The 18,093-nt window shown below is 39.9% G+C and overlaps 1 protein-coding gene across 1 annotated transcript; it reads left to right on the forward strand.

The window, feature by feature from the left end:
- Positions 1-37: 37 nt before the first annotated feature.
- On the forward strand, positions 38-14,059 carry LOC141798708 (solute carrier family 26 member 9-like). Its single transcript, XM_074680511.1, has 20 exons — positions 38-162; positions 1,785-1,924; positions 2,074-2,184; positions 2,318-2,493; positions 3,269-3,433; positions 3,510-3,662; positions 3,763-3,845; positions 5,933-6,080; positions 6,162-6,275; positions 6,370-6,447; positions 6,547-6,642; positions 6,729-6,835; positions 6,919-6,988; positions 7,068-7,160; positions 7,311-7,451; positions 7,557-7,763; positions 10,010-10,064; positions 10,290-10,426; positions 11,884-11,940; positions 14,024-14,059. The coding sequence occupies exons 1-20, from the start codon at positions 38-40 to the stop codon at positions 14,057-14,059; spliced, it is 2,292 nt and encodes a 763-aa protein (XP_074536612.1).
- Positions 14,060-18,093: the final 4,034 nt, after the last annotated feature.

Below are 18,093 nucleotides of genomic sequence, written 5' to 3' on the forward strand. Positions count from 1 at the left end.
TTTATGTTGTCTCAATTTTCTTTTTCATGTTATAGCCATGCCTGAGAACCGTCCTCGATGTGTGATTGATAGACCGGCGTATAACCTCCCAGACTTTGACAAAGAGTTTGACAAGAAGACTCGACAATTCCCTGTAGGTGACAGAGTGAAGAAGCACTTCAGGTACAGAATCACAATCACTACTTCATATCACACTTTCTCTGCCTCTGAGAGGCTTTGGTCAAATAAAGAGCTGCCCTGTAACTTTGGCTCCATGTGATGTGTGAAGCTCAAAGATGTGACTCCAAAAGCCGATGTTTTGCATTGAGTCAGGAGGCCTGGCCCCAACGTTTTTTCACCCAGTTGTTCAGCTCTGCTCACAGAAATTTGTTTTGATTGACAGCGTGGAAGCCATACAGCCAATCACATGTGAGGACATAGGGTCCTAAAAAAAAATGTTTTAAATATTGAACAAAAGCAAGAGGGCCTGTTTTTGTAAGACAACAAATGCACAAAATGAGGCAATAATGAGGTTTCTCATAAGAACACTAAAAAGCAAAAGTCTTCATCAACACACAAATCATTCACATTTGCTGTGTTAGGCCAAAATATGAGGCTAAACATTAGAATAGAATAGAATAGAACTTTACTGTCGTTGTAACAAGTAAAAATTGAAAAAAATTGAAGTCACAGCAGCATTCAAGAAAACAAAAGCAAGAAAGTGTGTAGAAAGTGCAAATAGGCCCATAAGAAAATAGATGACGACATCCAGCCCAGCCAGTCTCCACCTCCACAGGGTCCAGGACTGAGCCTCCCCAGCAGTCTGTTCAGTCTCTGTCTCCTGGATCCTGTCTGCTCACAGCAGGCGAAGCTCCTCCAATGTGGCGCCGGCGTCCAATGTCAGCTCCGTCAGCCATGTCCGTGAACATCACGATGCCACTCTGCCCTATGGCAGCCCCTGTGCCGCTGGGCCAGCTCGGCTAGCTCGTCATCCCACCGGAGATTGATCCCACGTTCCCAACAACGATGGATGGAAGGACAGGTCCAAGTCGTCACCTCCCAGCTCACACCCGAGAACCAGCACGTCGTCCTCCATTCCTCCTCCTCACCTTGTTGGAAGACATCAGGCCTTACACCAGTTAGCATTGACATGCTACAGGCTGCCAACAGCTGATTTCACATGCAAAACAATGCAACCATGGTTACATGTAGGATCTCAAGACAAAGACAGGAGAAAAGTAGTAAAAATATCGCTGAAGCCACAAAAAGTTTGGTGTCCATGACCAACAATGAACCATACATTGCTCTGATTGGTAGATGACTGGCAGGACATATCTAACCAGGATTTACTAACGTTAAAAATGCGCTAAAAATAATAAACTACTTACAAACTGACAGTTTTTACTTGTTGTCATGTCAGCCTCGAATCTCGAAAAAAGAAAATTTGTTTCGATCCGATCTCCATTTAATTCCAAAACAAACACACGCCTCACTAAAAGTAGTTTTCGACAGTGTGCTAGGACTCCAGGCCAGAAGGTTTAAAATTACGAGGAGAGTTTAGAGCTGCTTGAATCTTAATAGTGAGGAGGACTGTTACTATCACTGTATCACAGGTAAAAGCTAGTCAGATGATAGATTAAAGTTGATAATTTCAGGTGGTGATCTCTTCCTCTTTTCAAATAAAAAGAAAGAAAGTATCTTAGAAACCTTCCTCTTCCTCACACTCCAATGTTGGCAGGTTACAGTCAAACAGGGATACCAAAGAGATTTCCTCTGTCCTCTGTCTTCTTGTGTTTCTGCGTCAGATGCTCTACAAAGAAACTCAGGGGCTTCTTATTCAGACATCTTCCTGTCCTGCGCTGGCTTCCTGAGTACAAAGTGAAAGAAAACCTGCTGTATGATGTCATCGGTGGGGTCAGCGCGGGAACCATCCAGGTCCCCCAAGGTCGGCCCAATCTCCCTTTAATGCATGTGAATAAAACCCTCTGACTAATGCTCCCTGCTGCAGAGTCAGCTCCTCTAACAAAGCAGTATCTATTGATGCAATACGATGGTTTATGAGACGTTATAAAGAGCTGTCTGATTTTTTTTCAGGCATGGCATTCGCCCTCTTGGCAAATCTCCCTCCTGTCAATGGGCTCTATTCTTCTTTCTTCCCCCTTATCCCATTTTTCTTCATGGGCACTGCTCCCCAGATGGTTCCAGGTAAATCAGAGTGATTTATCTACAGCTGTTTCATATGATGACAGTGATAAGTTGCCAGAGCTGCACAGCGCAGATCAGCTGCCCAACTCCGCAGTAAAAGAAAAAGATGTGACACATTTCTTTCCACGTCTAGGTACGTTCGCTGTCCTCAGCATTATGGTTGGAGCTGTGTGTCTGCGGCTGGCCCCAGAGTCGGACTTTAGTCATTTTAATGCCACTCTAAATGCAACAATAGTGGACACTGACAGGATGGATGAGGTTCGGCTGGGGATATCTGGAACTCTGGCCTGCCTCACAGCCATCATACAGGTACTCATAGCTCAAAACATCCAAGAGAAATTGAGCAGAAATGAAAGAAAAGTGACATATTTATACTCTTTTTGCAGAGAAAAAAAGATGAGAAGGCTCAGATCTCAGCTTAAGTGTTCCCTGAACAGATGAGTCTCCGGACACATATAGTAGAAAGGGACTCTGTGGATCGTATAGAGTTAGTTAATTCGTTCCGCCATTTGGGAAAAACAGAGGAGAAGAGTCTGGCAAGACATATAGAGCTGCGCTGGGCTGGGAGCATCAGGCGTCTTTCACAAGCAGAGGGTAGAGGGTCAGAAGGAGTGTAGACCTGGATGAGCGACCCCAGGTAGTCAGGAACCGTTCTTGTCAAGTAAATTACAGTGGCCGGTAGTAATGCAAATGCAAAAACACAAATGCAAGAGCAAAAACACAGATGCAAAAGCTACAGCACAACAGAAGTGCAGCTACAACAGAAATTAAGAGGACAGTTTTCCTAATGAACACAAAAATGTTGTGAAAGTAAGCACGCACAGATGAGCACACTCCATGTAGAAAGCAGTCAGGAAAAATAATGTCACAACCACCTCAAGGGACACAGCTAAGGAAGAGCTACGTATGCAGTGAGTGACATGCTGACGTTTCATCGTGACACAATAATGGGGCTCGAACTTGGCTCCTTGCTGATGAAAAACTAAACCAATTCTTAGGAAGAACATAATCAGAACCAGCTAAGCACTAGCACCAAGCTAGCCCTGGTAGAAAGGGGGTATCAGACTTTCTTCTGTCCTCGTAGATCGGCCTTGCCTTCATGCAGTTTGGATTCGTAGCGATCTACCTCTCAGAATCCTTCATCAGAGGCTTCACGACAGCTGCAGCGCTGCAAGTTCTCATCTCGCTGCTCAAATACATCTTTGATGTCAATGTATCACCTCATAGTGGTCCACTCGCCATTATATATGTAAGTGATTCTTTCAAGTCTAAGGAAACTCCTCTTAGCTGTTGATTTGCAAGTAACCATAATTTTCTTCTTACAGAGGCTCATCGACATCATTCACGGTCTGCCTGACACCAACATTGCATCTTTGATATTTGCTCTGGTCAGCATCATAGTCCTGGTTGTGGTGAAGGAGCTCAATGCACGCTACCGCCGCAAGCTGCCCTTTCCCATACCCGTGGAGATCATTGTTGTAATTAAAAAAATGTCTACATCATTCAGCAGTTTTCTTACATAGATACAGTCTGTGGATGGTAGTAGTGTATAGTAATGGTTGATCTCTTGTTTTGCAGGTGGTGGTAGCCACGGCTATCTCAGGCCCTCTGAATCTTCCTGAGACCTATCACATGGATGTCGTTGGAGAAATTCCTTTGGGGTAAAGCGTTCAGAATATTCACAAAAAGCTACCAATCCTCTCTGGTTATTCAAGTTTGATCAACTTTTACCACTTAAGTTAGCTCGGAGGTAGCGCATGCTAATTTCAGCTAAGTTCCTTGCTAATTCTTGTGGTAGGTATGAATGGGTTGAATTCCAGCTTTAGCAGTTATAGCTAAGATAACAGCACCAAGTGAATTTCCTTTTTTTTTAGTTTTGTATTTAAGTCACCCAATGCCATTTCTTCTTGATATCGTCTTCTTTCCAAACCTTCACTTTGGGCCCCAATGGACATCCAGTTATTACACAAACAGGACCAATGGTCATAACATACCATCATGGCCATAGACTGTATAAAACATGGACTTAGTCTCCCCCGTCTGTTTCTGAAATGGTAAATGAAGCACATTGGCTATAGCTGCCATATTGGAAGTGGCAAGGGCTTTGCATACAGTTCTTAGGGCGCTTGTTGGTTATGTGACCCTGAGCTGTGCCTCTGATTGGGAGAGCCCCTGATCTTGATGTCCTCTAAACCGTCGAGTTTGAAAAAAAATTATATAATCAGCAATAAACATGGACAGTTTTAAGGGTGACTTTGAGAAAAGAGCAAGAAAAAAAAGAAATAGACATCTTATTGGAAGAATAACTGATCTCTTTTATTATTTGTCTTAATGCATGAACACGGCATACGCCATCTTTAAAACACCCTGACAGGCTTACAAGGTAATATTGGGGTGTTAACCTGGCTCATGCATACCGCTAATTGATTTTTTCTTTTACCATCAGTGCTAATGGTCTGTTTTCATAGCTGTATGTGCATACAGGCCCAGGCCCTGGATTCAAACCCAGAACCATATGACTCAAAGGCAGAGCTCTAATTCAAAACACTACAGCGCTGCTATTTTGTAAAAGCAGTTCAAAAGCAGATTCAGACCTAAAATGGTGGGAAAGTGTTTCCTTTCTACTTCACATTGGAGGCCCTTATCAGGATTTGAACTTAGAGCCATCAGATTGAAAGACTACACAGCAGTATAGCCTATTCCAACACTTTGATATCTAGTTACAATAATGGAAAGCATGTTTCTTTCTGTATTTTAAACTAAGAGTCCATAATTGGGATTCGAAACATAAATCGTGTCACGAATGGGTCCAAACCATCACACTACAGGGTTGCTTGGCAGGGCATCCTTTTTTAAGGGTCTTTTTTTAACCTGCATTGAGATGAAGTAGTGACAAAAGCAAAGCTGACACCACAATGGGGGGAAAGTGTATCATTCCCATCCTACACTGAAGGCCCAGGTTAGTATTTGAACCCAGAACAACTGGAGTGAACCTAAGTTGGAAGACACTTCAGACCTTAGCTTAAAACCCTTAACCTTTCCACCCTAAGCTAGCAGTGCTAATTGTTATTCTAATATGTAACCTTAATAAAATAGTGAAACAATAAAATATTTGAGCCTCTCAATCTCTACATGTTTAAAGTGATTCTCCAGGATGCAACAAGTTGGGTCCTATCACAAGGTTTAGGGCAGAAATTACCCCTACAGCAGTGTTTTTGTGCAGCAGAAGCTCAGAGCGCACACACCAAACACCCCCTCCCTGCTCCTCTGCCGGTTTCCTCTGCACTCAGACCGGGCCACATTTTACTTGACCAAAAACACAAATAAACGGACTCCCACTGAAAAACTCTGATACCGGTCTGCATTCGTGCTTTATTTAGAGAATTTTCAGCGCGTTACTTTCACACAAAAACACCGCTAAATAAGGCTCTAGCTCTCATCGTGTCGTAAAACGGCGCTACCTATGCTACAGAGCCACAGCTGGCTATGAGGGGCGCGGCGTGCCAGATATAAACAAACGCAGGTAGTCTGCCAGGACGAAGAGAACTAGAGCCTTATTGAGCGGTGTTTTTGTGTGAAAGTAACGCGCTGAAAATTCTCTAAATAAAGCGTGAATGCAGACCAATATTGATAGGACCCAACTTGTTCCATCCCGGAGTATCACTTTAAAGGGAAATGGCTACAGTGCTAATAATGTTTTAGCATACTTTTGAAAAAATAATTTAAATGTTGTTTCTCTACTGATCAGATTCCCAACACCAGTCTTGCCAACAGTAAGTCAGTGGGAAGACATGCTGAGCTCAGCTTTCTCTCTGGCGATCGTGGGTTACATCATTAATTTGGCTGTTGCTAGGACGCTAGCAGCCAGGCATGGCTACGACGTGGATGCTAACCAGGTAGAAAAACCGCCTCTCTATTTTGATTCAAAACGTTTACGTTTTTCTTTTTTTCCTGAAACAACTTTTTTCCTCTTCAAGGAAATGTTGGCTCTTGGCTGCAGCAACTTCTTTGGGTCCTTCTTTAAGATCCACGTGATCTGCTGCGCCCTGAGTGTCACCATGGCTGTGGACAGCGCAGGTGGAAAATCACAGGTGTGAGGTGAACTGATTGTAGAGCATCTTTAGATGGAGGAATGAAAGGAAGCATTTAAGTCAAAGTTGAACTGTGTTGCTGTTTTCTTTTTAGTTTGCCAGTCTCAGTGTGTCAATGGTTGTGATGGTTACGCTGCTTGCACTGGGAGTCTATCTGGGACCGCTTCCAAAAGTAAGTGCACAAAGGAGGATGATACCTAAAAATTGGACAAAACACTGAAGAGATAAGAAGTATATGTTGTTGCTTTCCACTGTGATCATGTGTCTGCAGTCAGTGCTTGGAGCCTTGATCGCTGTCAACCTGAAGAGCCCTCTCCTGCAGCTCTCTGATCCCTATTACTTATGGAAGAAGAGCAGACTGGACTGTGTAAACCTTGCACACCATATTTCAGCACAATGCACTGTTTTTATTTTCACATATTCAATCCAAGCCCGCTGTTCTTTTGTCTCCAGTGTGTGTGGGTTGTAACATTCTTGGCCACATTCTTACTTGGCTTGCCTTATGGCGTGGCCGTTGGAGTTGGCTTCTCCATCCTGGTTGTCATTTTCAGGACTCAGCTGTGAGTAAACTCCATGAAAGACGATGCAGCACAATGTGAAGAAGAGCAGTGTGTTACTTATCATAATTATGCTTCCTTTGCAGCCGTAACGGTTCAGAATTGGTTCAGATTGAGGCGACGGAAATCTATAAAAACCCAAAGATGTACAGCAAGGTATTTAATCAAATATTAATGGAAATCTTCTTCCCTACGAGGAGAATTGAATCTCAATTTTCTTCTCTGTTCTCTGCAGATCAAATCTATTCAAGGTGTGAAAATATTGAACTACTGCTCGCCTCTTTATTTTGCAAATGCTGAAATTTTTCGCCAAAGGGTAATTAAAAAGGTAGAGTGAACTTTCTGTTGTATCTGAAACAAAACAAATGCTTTAGACTGTTTTTTATTGAAGCAAACCAGTTTTTCTACACTCATCAAAGGCAGCAGAGCCTTTCAAAATAAGAGTCCCTCACAGATGCTTTGACGTTCTCATCTTCAGACGGGTCTGGATCCTGGTAAACTCCTCCTCACCAGACAGAAGTTGTTGGAGAAAGAACTGAAGGAAAAAGCAAAGCAGGAGAAGAAAGACAAAGAGACAAGAGAGAAAAAACCGAGCTCTCTGCTTGAGGTGAAAGTTCAGGTAGGCTCAAAGCTCAATCTGAGTCTTTTATCAACAATTTCTGTTAAACGCTTTAAATAGTATTCGAACACTAAGTTGTTTTCTTCTTATTTCCTCTTGATCCAGACCATTTCTCAACTCAACCTGCACAAGGACTTTGATACTAAAGAAGCAAACAAACCAGCGCCTGTCATCGGCTACGACAACTTTGGTTTCAGTGAAATTGAGCTGGAGAAGAAAGTGCCTGACGCAGAGCTACCTTTCCACACACTCATCCTGGACCTGGCAGGAGTCTGCTTCATAGACCTGACCGGCATCAAAGTGTTGATAAAGGTTATAACTTGAAAATCATTAGTTTTTAATTTCTGTATATCAATATACAACAATGGTGTTTCTTCGAGGGGTTAATAAGACTGTTGCGGTCAAGACTAAAGACATTATTTTAGATTATCAATTCAATTTGGTTAAAAAAGAAAAATATTTTACTTTTCTGTTTAATTGGACAGATACGTAGGAGAGTAGTGAGTTGATCCATCATGAAACGATTGCCTAAAATAAGTCTTGTTCCTTTACTAATATGCGTTTAAGTTTAACCGCTGATGCCTTTTAAAGAGGAAATGACTGACTATACTAAAATCCATCAACAACCTCCTTTGGTCATAAAGATGTAGCATTAGCATTGGGTTTCTGGCAGTCTCATCTGTTCTTAATGCTAGCTTAAATCTGCTCTGTCATTGGCTAACGTGGGCACATGATATGTTCTCCTGCTGTTGCCAACAAACAGTGTCAGTTTCTAAATTTCAATAAGTTGTGCAGTGTTGCCAACTTATTGAGTTTGTCGATATTTGTAGCAAGTTTGCAGACACTTTAAGTGACTTTAAAAAAAAAATTAAAAAAGCAACTAGCGACAAATTCAGCAATGTTATCAAGAGTTTGGAGACACTAATGTGGAGGCTGCTGTTGCTGCCATGGGTCCCCCCCCCCAGTTCAAAACCGCTCCCAGGCAGCCAAGTCTTCCTTGCTTCCACAGCAGTCCCTCCTAGCTGCAGCCAGAGCAGATGACTTGTTGCCTGGATAAAGAAAGAGGGTATTTTGAGATCGGAGAAAAAAAAAAGGCTAAAGCTAATTTGAAGTTCTAAACAATTCAGATGTTTTTACCCACTTTTTGTCTTTCCTGTGTCAGTATTTCTCGCTCCTATAGGGGCCATTTACATGACAAAGGTTTGAGGCTGAAACGCAAAAGTTTTGTTGTGTTTTGGCCTTGCGTTTACATGGAAACAATGTTTCAGACGACCTGAAACACAAACTTTTGAAAACAGCCTCCAGAGTGGAATTTTTCTGAAATGCTGCCAACACTGTTGCTGTGTAAACAGTGAGCTGGCATTTTCAGTGGGAACGCTGACGTCACACTCCGCTTTGTGCAAGCGCAGACAACAGTACAACAGTACCGCTGTTACGATTACCATGCCTACAATGATGTGCTTGTGCTGCTCAATCTGCTGAATCTTCTAACTTTCTTTAGACAAAATGTGCTTCACTGTTGCTCCACTTCTGCACTTAGCATTCGCTAATACACCAGATGATCGGCTCAACTCTACTTTGGTAGAGATCTCCCAAAAGCGGCTTCTGGACAAGACAGTTATGGCGTCAACTACAGGCCTGGCATGCTTAGTACAGCGTTTTCAGTCCCTCAGCATTTCTGTGTAAATGCAGATTTTTTTCCACTGCGTTTTAGTGTTTTGGATTTAAACGTCGTAAATGGGGCCACAGCCTCCACGACATAAACATGCAAATGGCCAATTATGCAAATCATCAGGCTATGACGTCATTTAGCAACTTTTAGCCACTTCCAGGACAGCCAGTAGCTACTAATTGAGGAGTTTGTAACACTGCAGTTGTGACCTGAACACCAAGCCTTTCCTGAGCAAAACTTTCCAAGTGAGCCACCGCTCTAATGTTTAGATTCAGACATGAATACAGAAATGATAACAGTCAATATTATTTTATAGAAATACGAATTCTGCTGTTTCCTTGGCTATTTTAATGCTGGCATCAAGTACAATGATGTATTATTTTCAAATCATGCAGTTTTGACTTTCTGGTGAAGCTAATGCTAGCTAGCTATTTTAGCCTAGTTTGATTCTTGAATTAAGCTTATCTCCTAAAAACTCAGTGAAATTCACAAAATAAGCCTGACCTTTAGCGCCAATAACATTTATTAATGTGTAGGGTCAAGATTTTTGATGGTGTTAAACTTTAGTAAGCATTCACAGCTAACATTAAAATAATAGTTAGCTAACTTCTATGAGCATCAACAAACACTTAAACCAAGTTTTAACACTTAAATCACAGAACTACTGATATGAGTTTGAAAATAGTCTATATTGTGGAAAAGAAACTATATTTTATCTAAAATCTATTTTGAACTCTTTATTTATGAATATCTATCTGATCTAAACCCTGACCTATTTTCCTGACCTGTCTAAGGAGCACACTTATAGGATTAGCCTCTGTCTATAAGATCATTGTCATTCCTCTGACTGTTCACACCCTTTTTTCTTTTCTTTCCTCCCACACAGATGAACTCAAACTACTCGAAGCTGGGTGTCAAACTTTACCTGGCTAACATTCAAGGTAAATTATGTTAATAGAAACAGAGACTAAGAAAACTACTGAACATAAAGTCTGCTAGACAGAAACTACTAGCGAAGGATTTAATTCTCTAACATGTGTTCTTTGATTTTCCTGTGAAATTAGGAGATTTTTCAGAGTATTTGAGAAATCACAGAAATGTCAGGTCCAAATCCCTTGTTTCAATGTGATCCGCTCCCTGTGTGGTGTCTGTTGTCCTGCCTGCAGCCCAAGTGTATGAGGAACTGAAGGCCGGAGGAGCGTTTGATGACGGGAATATCCCCAGCAGCAGTCTCTTCCTCTCTGTCCATGATGCTGTTGTGTTTGCTGAACTAAACTCCAGAGAGAAGAATCACTTTCCAAAGGTTGGTATAATACAGTGAGAAACAACAGTATCATATCAAATCCTTTCCTAAAAAATCACAAAGACTTTGTTTGCATAAACTTCTGAAAGGATTTAGAGAAGTAGAAGAACAAGATCTGTTTCGTCATACATTCCTTTCTTAGCTTCTGTCATCTTACCTGGTTCATCAGGAATGATGTGACACGTGAAACGCTTCCACATTACACCAAACAGCATGCTTTCCTTACAGTCAGAGTTCCTCATCTTTAAGTCTGGTTGTATTTATTGACCCAAAAAACCAAAAAGAATGTGCTGGCATGGTTGTTGGTGCTAGACGGGCTGGTCTGAGTATTTCAGAAACTGCTGATCTACTGGGATTTTAACCAACAACCATTTCTAGGGTTTACAGAGAGTGGTCCCAAAAAGAGAAAATATCCAGTGAGCAGCAGTTCTGTGGAACTAAATGCCTTGTTGATGCCAGAGGTCAGAGGAGAATGGACCGACTGGTTGGAGCTGATAGAAAGGCAACAGTAAACCAAATAACCACTGGTTACAACCGAGGTCTGCAGAAGAGCATCTCTGAACGCACAACACGTCCAACCTTGAGGCAGATGGGCTACAGCAGCAGAAGACCACACCGGGTGACCCTCCTGTCAGCTAAGAACAGGAAACTGAGGCTACAATTCACACAGCAACACCAAAACTGGACAATAGAAGATTGGAAAAACGTTGCCTGGTCTGATGAGTCTGGATTTCTGCTCCACATTCAGATGGTAGGGTCAGAATTTGGCCTCAACAACATGAAAGCATGGATCCATCCTGCCTTGTATCAACGGTTCAGGCTGCTGCTGCTGGTGTAATGGTGTGGGGGATATTTTCTTGGCTCACTTTGGGCCCCTTAGTACCAACTGAGCATGGTTTAAAGTCCACAGCCTACCTGAGTATTGTTGCTGACCATGTCCATCCCTTTATGAGCACAGTGTACCCATCTTCTGATGGCTACTTCCAGCAGGATAACGCTCCATGTCATAAAGCTGGAATCATCTCAGACTGGTTTCTTCAACATGACAATGAGTTCCCTGTACTCAAATGGCCTCCACAGTCCCCAGATCTCAATCCAATAGAGCACCTTTGGGATGTGGTGGAACGGGAGATTCTCATCATGGATGTTCAGCTGACAAATCTGCAGCAACTGTGTGATGATATCATGTCAATATGGAGCAAACTCTCTGAGGAATGTTTCCAGGACCTTGTTGAATCTATGCCACCAAGGATTAAGGCAGTTCTGAAGGAAAAAGGGGGTCCAACCCGGTACTAGCAAGTGGCAGAGCAGAGTCGGACTGCAGACGTATCTGGTGTCTTTGAGGCATTAGACAGCCAGAATTTCATTTGATGCCAAGTTAGTTTTTCCCTTGAATGCAGGAATAAAAATAATTTGCTTGGTGAAACTCACATGAACATTCACTTTTCTGACCCTAGACAAAGAAAGAAACAGAAGAGCTTGCACTCATCGAGGAAGACAAGGATCTGGAGCAGGTATGTTCCTGTTCACTGCAAAAAAAAGGAAGCTTATCAAGTGTTTTTGTCTTATTTTCAGTAGTATATGTCTGTTTTGACTTAATGTGAGCCACAGTCACCTGACTAGTCAAGAAAAATGTCTTGTTTAAAGTAATTTAAGACAAAATTAGGTCTGGAATGCTTGTAACAAGTTAAAACAAGCACTTTTTTTTTTTACCTGATTAGCAGTTTTTTTTTTGACTTGTTACAAGCAACTCAGACCTCATTTTGTCTTAAATAACTTGAAACAAGACATTTTCTGGACTAGTCAGGTGAATGTAACTCATATCAAGTATAGAAAATAACATTTAGCTAAAAATAAGGCAACACTTGATACAATTTCAGTTTTTGCACATGGAAGTGTTAAAAAGTGAAGGTAACACTTCACTTTAGAGGTCCGCAAATTTCATCACTCTTAGGTAATAATTAAACCAAGTTTTTTAATTATTTCTTTAAAATTAGCACACAACTTCTTTAGAATAATGTCCAAACTTGTTGTAGCAAGCCACAATTGGTAGGTTACTGTTTTTGTCCCAGTGTCTTTGAAATTTACTCCAAATTGCAAAGTAAGAAGGTGACAGCTAGTGTATAATTTATTTGACATTAAATCACAACCCTCCACAAAATGTTTTAAGAAGTATCCCAACATTTCTGCTATTTCCAGAGAAGCAGGTGATGCATAGCTGCGTAGTTCTTGAAAACAGAAGTTAGGTTCATTGTTTCCTCTGATAATTACCTTTGAAATGTTAAGTGAATAATTCAATTTCCCAATAACCAGTTGAGCTATTAGCTATTTGTTATTTAATTTCACCAAGTTCTTTAGTACCCAGTTTGTTGATATGCATAATTGAGATCAGATGAAAAATGATAAACCTTTATGATTAGGCCTATAATGTTTTACATGATACAACTGAAGGCTTCAGATGAGATATTCACCAAGAGTGAGGTTGTAGATTGGCCTTACCTGGCTGTGATAGACACAGTGAGTACAGGCTCACTGCAAAACAGAATCTGGCCAGAAGTTAAGTGCTAATTTTCACCAAATTCTACTAAAATTTCTGGGGTCATTTAAAAAAAATAAGAAAAAACTTTGTCTAATTATTACCTAAGTGTGATGATATTTGCAGAACTCGACAGTAAAGTGTTACCAAAGTGAAAATTGCACCTTCTAACTTTAGCCACTATGAACCACATTGATTTAAAGGATTGCTTTTACTTTCGCAGGGCATTTTTTTGATCTCTGGATGTCGCAGTGGAGTTGCAAAAAGGCAAACGTGCCCAAGACACAAATATTAATCTTCTTTACCTCTGTGGTTACTGGAAATTTGTGGTTTGTAATGCACAAAAATGATTGTAAAGTACAGAACTATTGTATGAGCACAAAATGTGTTCAGATTTTGGATACATGTGAATTTATTATTGTTTCATATCAACCAAAAGGAAGCTGAGTAAGTTATGAATTTGACAAGGGTAGGCATAATAAGCAAAGGCTTCAGCCTCCACCTGTTTCAGTCTTGTTTTGTTAGTTTGTTTTTATTATGTTTATTTTTGGGGGTTAATGCAGGCACTAACGTAACACTTGTTTGCTTGCAATGTCTCTCTTTGGTGTTAGTAAGTGGGATTTCATGTTTGGAGTGACCTAAATAAACTAAACTAAGTCACTTTCTGTGGTTGATGAACAGCATCAGTTTTTGACTCCAGATAATGAGGGAGAACTTTGGGGCTGAGTTTACCCACCCCTCACAGCCACTGCGGAGTGAACCTGCTGACTGCGCAGTCACACAGAGGAAACCGTCTTGTAATTAACTGAGAGTGTGCACGGCCACAGCTGTGAAGTTTCGCCAGCTGAGCAGTCTGCTTCAGTCCCACAAGACCATGAGAAAGAAAGCAAACACAAATGAAAGACGGAAGAAGAGCCGTCAGCAGTTTCATGACTTTATCTGGTAAACTGGTACGAGGAAACAAGTAAAACAAACCAAAACAAGTGTCTGATTGTTGGCACCAGCAGTGACTCTAACAAACAAATATGCAGGCCAAACAGCGTCTTGTGTTCGTGTGGCAGGTGCCCAGCGACCTGTGGTGCGGTGTGGCGTGCTGACAGCATGTTGGTATGCACACGTTGTATGAATGGATTCATTAAGCTATTAAGAAATCAACCTAAGGTATTCTGGCACACATCTGCTCCTCTGCTCCGCCTTCTTCCCCTCTGCAGCAAATCTGCACCACACGTGATTACAAGGTTTCTCTGGCCATCAGCTTTAATTTGATGCTTTGGGAAAGTCTCTCATCGCTTAATGTGTGCATGTGTGTTTAATTTCATCACCTGCAGCTCAACCCTTCTGTCTCCTTTCCTTCTCATTGTTTTCAGAGTGTCAGAAAAAAAAAGCCCTGAGCTCAAGCGTGATTTAATTAATTTGTAAACCTGAAGGTAGGAAGAAGAATAGGAGCATCCTTTGTTGCATGTTTATGAGAGCTGCACCTCTTGACATGCTTTGTCTTTAAACTTTGAATGAAAACTTTAAAACTTGATTTTTAGTTTTAGTGTCTTGCACCATGATTTTAGCAGTTAAGTTTAGTTGGAGCCTGATTGTGATTTTTTTTTTATTTTCATTTATTTTACATGTCATTCAGAGATGGGGTAACACAGAGTTGTGTATATTTTGCATGCAATTCTTACATGGAACACAAGGTGGAGCCTTTGCTTTGTGTGTAGTCCAGGCTCCTGGTGGTTCAAACTGAGAATAAATAACAGGCTGAGTTAGAAGTTGAGAAACATAAAACAACTGACATGATTTGACAAATTCACACAATAGGAGTTCACAAAGAACAGCAACCAGTTAAGCAACAGGCTGAATTTTTAGCTGATTTTCTGCCTTTCATTTAGAGAACTAGAATCAAGTTTTTTACCAAGTACATTTGCATATACAAGGAATTTGTCTTGGTGTGCTGGTGCGAACAATTAACAATAAAGTAATAAAAAAAAGCAGATATAATACAGAAAAAGTTAAGATAAAAATATACAAATATGCAAAAGAGTATATAGAAAAAAATAATAATAAAATCTCAATATTAATAATGTTATTATAGAATCTTTTATACCCAACGCTACCACCATCTTAAATAGGACTAAGTGACAAATCCACAAAATGACCTGAACTGTTTTAATACTGTGCTTTATTTATTTATCTAACTTGTTTTTACCTCTACTTTTACATTTTGTCTCATATATGTTTTTATGTATGAAATTCTTTGTATTTTAGTGCTGTCTGTCTCTTGTGTTGGTGAGCCGAAGCTAATTTTCCACCTTGGTGGACAATAAAGACATATTCTATTCTATAATAAAATAAATAATAAAAAAAATAAATTAATTAAATGAAAAAAAAAAACAGGAATTCAAACAGAAAAAAAATTATAATCAGAAACAGAGGATACAAAGTGTACATTAAAGTTCAGCGGGGGTTAATGTAACCCATAAATCCATATTATATTATCCAGAACACCACCAGTACAAAAAGTTTATGTGTTGTTTTCCCTAATTTGTTGTCAATTTATCACCCTTTTCTTTGTTTTTGAAAAAACACTATTTTCCCTTGACACTGAAGCCATTCCACATCCTAACTCCCAAAATTGAAGCACATTCATATGTTAAATTTGTGCAAGCCTGACATGTTTCAAACACACATGTCCCTCTTAACTTGTGATTTTTATCCAAAAAACAACAAAACAACACATTTTGATTTGTTGTTCCTGCAGTGTGGTGGTGCAGTGGTTACTGCTGTTGCCTCAGAGCAAGGTTTCTTGTTCAAAACCCTAAGATGTGTGTAAAAACCCATGGTGACATGTGTGGGTTTCCTCTAGCTTCTAGCCTAACCCCTTAAAAAATAGCCAGAAAATTGCAATCTTTCTGGAACTGAGATGTTTATTGACGAAATCCACAAAAATATGGCTATATCATTATAATTTTTTTTGTATCCTATTTGACTCATTTGTTTGGTTTTACCAACATTTTTAGTAAGTTAGTTTGTGAAGATGCATTTTTCCATGCAGAAAGCACTTAGTTAAAAAAATGACAAAAAAAATAATGATGTTTTTCTGAACGCAACGTCTTGATGAGCGATGATTGTCATAAAATAAAAAACTTTTCCTTTTTTTTTTTTTTTTTTTTTTTTTTTTAAACAGGTATTTGAGAGAGCTATGCATCTATGTATATAGGTCTTTGAAACTCATGAAACTATAGGTTAAAGTACTGACTCTAAATTGTAAACCAGTGGTTGTTTTTTATGATATATTAAAAGTGTGATGGGCTGGAGACTTGTCCAGGATGTTGCCTGCATCTCACGTAATGACAGCTGGGACAGGCTCCAACCCCAGTGACCCCAGAAGAGACGAGTGGTAAAGAAAATGGAAGAGTTGTGTAAGAAATCGTGGCTTTTCTTGTTTTGGATTTTCAGTTTATGGTGTCCAACTAAAACAGTGTTTGAATCAAGTGCAGATGAATCCAACTATGGGCAACACTGGACTGTTAAAGTAAGTCTAAACAGCTCAGCTGGTGTATTTAAATAAAGTTTTTGTATCAGTTATATAGTATATTTTGATGATATACAACTCTATTTTTCATGGTTTCAGGTTAAATCCTTGTTTGTAGTGCCTTAATGGTTTGTTTCTGTTTGTTTGATGCCTTTCAAACTCTACATTTCCTGAACTTTCTTTATTTCTGCTCACCTTTTTACATTTCATTTACTGAGGCCTTGTTTTTCCTTAATGACGTAATTCTCTTAATCTTTGTCCTGTTTCCTTTTTTTAATTTGACCTTCATGATATTGCACCAAATAATGAACCCTTATCAGTGACGTTACAGGAAGAAAAACACTATTAACTCTAAAGGTCACATTATTAAAGTATGAAATACAGGTTACTGTTTCAATGTGCTACGTTCTCCATCCCTGTGATTGTGAGTTCACATAAAAATTAATTTTACACCTCTTGCACATTCATCCAGCATGATGGTTTAATTAACAGGGCTCCTTTTTTTTTTTCTTTTTTTTTTTTTTAGAAAATTGAGATAGGAAAGATTAATGTATTAAATTTGTTTATATGCCTACTGGTTTAATTCAATTGAGACTAATTGTGTGGTGTCAGAGGGTATCTGTAGGTGGAGCTGTGGGGCCCTGTCATTTAACACTCACCTGCTTGAGCCTTGACCTTTCAGAATAAAAGCTTCAAATAAAGAAGGCCTAGTTTTATTAAGCAGGAAAATTCCAAGAAAATGAGGCTGAGTAACCAATCCAGGTCTGGAAATATAAACAATAGCTTTAGCAGTTGTTGGCTTATACATTTCTTCACCACTTACGTTTATTGTGCTTCATTAACAAACTGCCGGGGGAATCATAAATCTTGATCCTGCCGTGTCAGCAAACCGTCTTCAGACAGCGTTTGTTTATGAACCTGACCACCGATAGCTTATATTAATTCATGCTGCGTATTGTCTCATCGCCATCGTCCAACAGCAATTAAATGCACCAACAATGGAGCAGTCCCTGTTAATTAATTATGGCGTAAAAATTATTGGGTCTGCGTCTCTGACTGCAGGATGGTTAATTATTTATTGTTGAATTAAGTCACAACCCTGTGTCTGATGGAAAATACCGCTCAACCTCCTCAAGGTTTTTTTTTTCTCTTTTTTTCTCTCTTTAGCAACTTCTAAATGAAACAAGTTCTTTCATTTCACGGTGCCGTTGTTTCATTCAAATTAATCACTTTGTTAATTTCATCAAATTTTGACCTTTGTGGTGAAACACGAGCTGGGTGCAGAGTTTCTACTGAGGCTGTAATAAAACTTGAGATCATTACATTTATTTGTCTCAGCGCTGACTCCAGCTCTAGCCAGAAAACTCTGTTTGCATGTCTGAGCGTTCATCCATTACTGTGAAAGTTACATTTATTGATTGATTGATATTTTATTTTATTCACTTGTCATGCACTAAAAGTGTCAAGCCCCCCATGGGTTTATAAGACAACAAAACTATAGTTTTGCTTTCAGAGCTGCCTTAATCCTTAGTGGCATAGATTCATCAAGGTCATGGAAACATTCCTCAGAGAGTTTGGTCCATATTGACATGATAGCATCACACA

This window comes from Halichoeres trimaculatus, unplaced genomic scaffold, assembly GCF_033239565.1.
Source record: "Halichoeres trimaculatus isolate MK-OKI-2021-1 unplaced genomic scaffold, fHalTri1.1 fHalTri1_scaffold_11, whole genome shotgun sequence".
Classification (NCBI taxonomy): Eukaryota; Metazoa; Chordata; class Actinopteri; order Labriformes; family Labridae; genus Halichoeres; species Halichoeres trimaculatus.

Excerpts from the sequence above, each read along its gene's own strand:
- LOC141798708 (XM_074680511.1), top strand. The coding sequence starts at position 38 with ATGCCTGAGAACCGTCCTCGATGTGTGATTGATAGACCGGCGTATAAC. Across the intron at positions 2,185-2,317 it reads TGCTCCCCAGATGGTTCCAG|GTACGTTCGCTGTCCTCAGC; the intron begins GTAAATCAGAGT and ends TTCCACGTCTAG. Across the intron at positions 6,836-6,918 it reads GTCATTTTCAGGACTCAGCT|CCGTAACGGTTCAGAATTGG; the intron begins GTGAGTAAACTC and ends CTTCCTTTGCAG.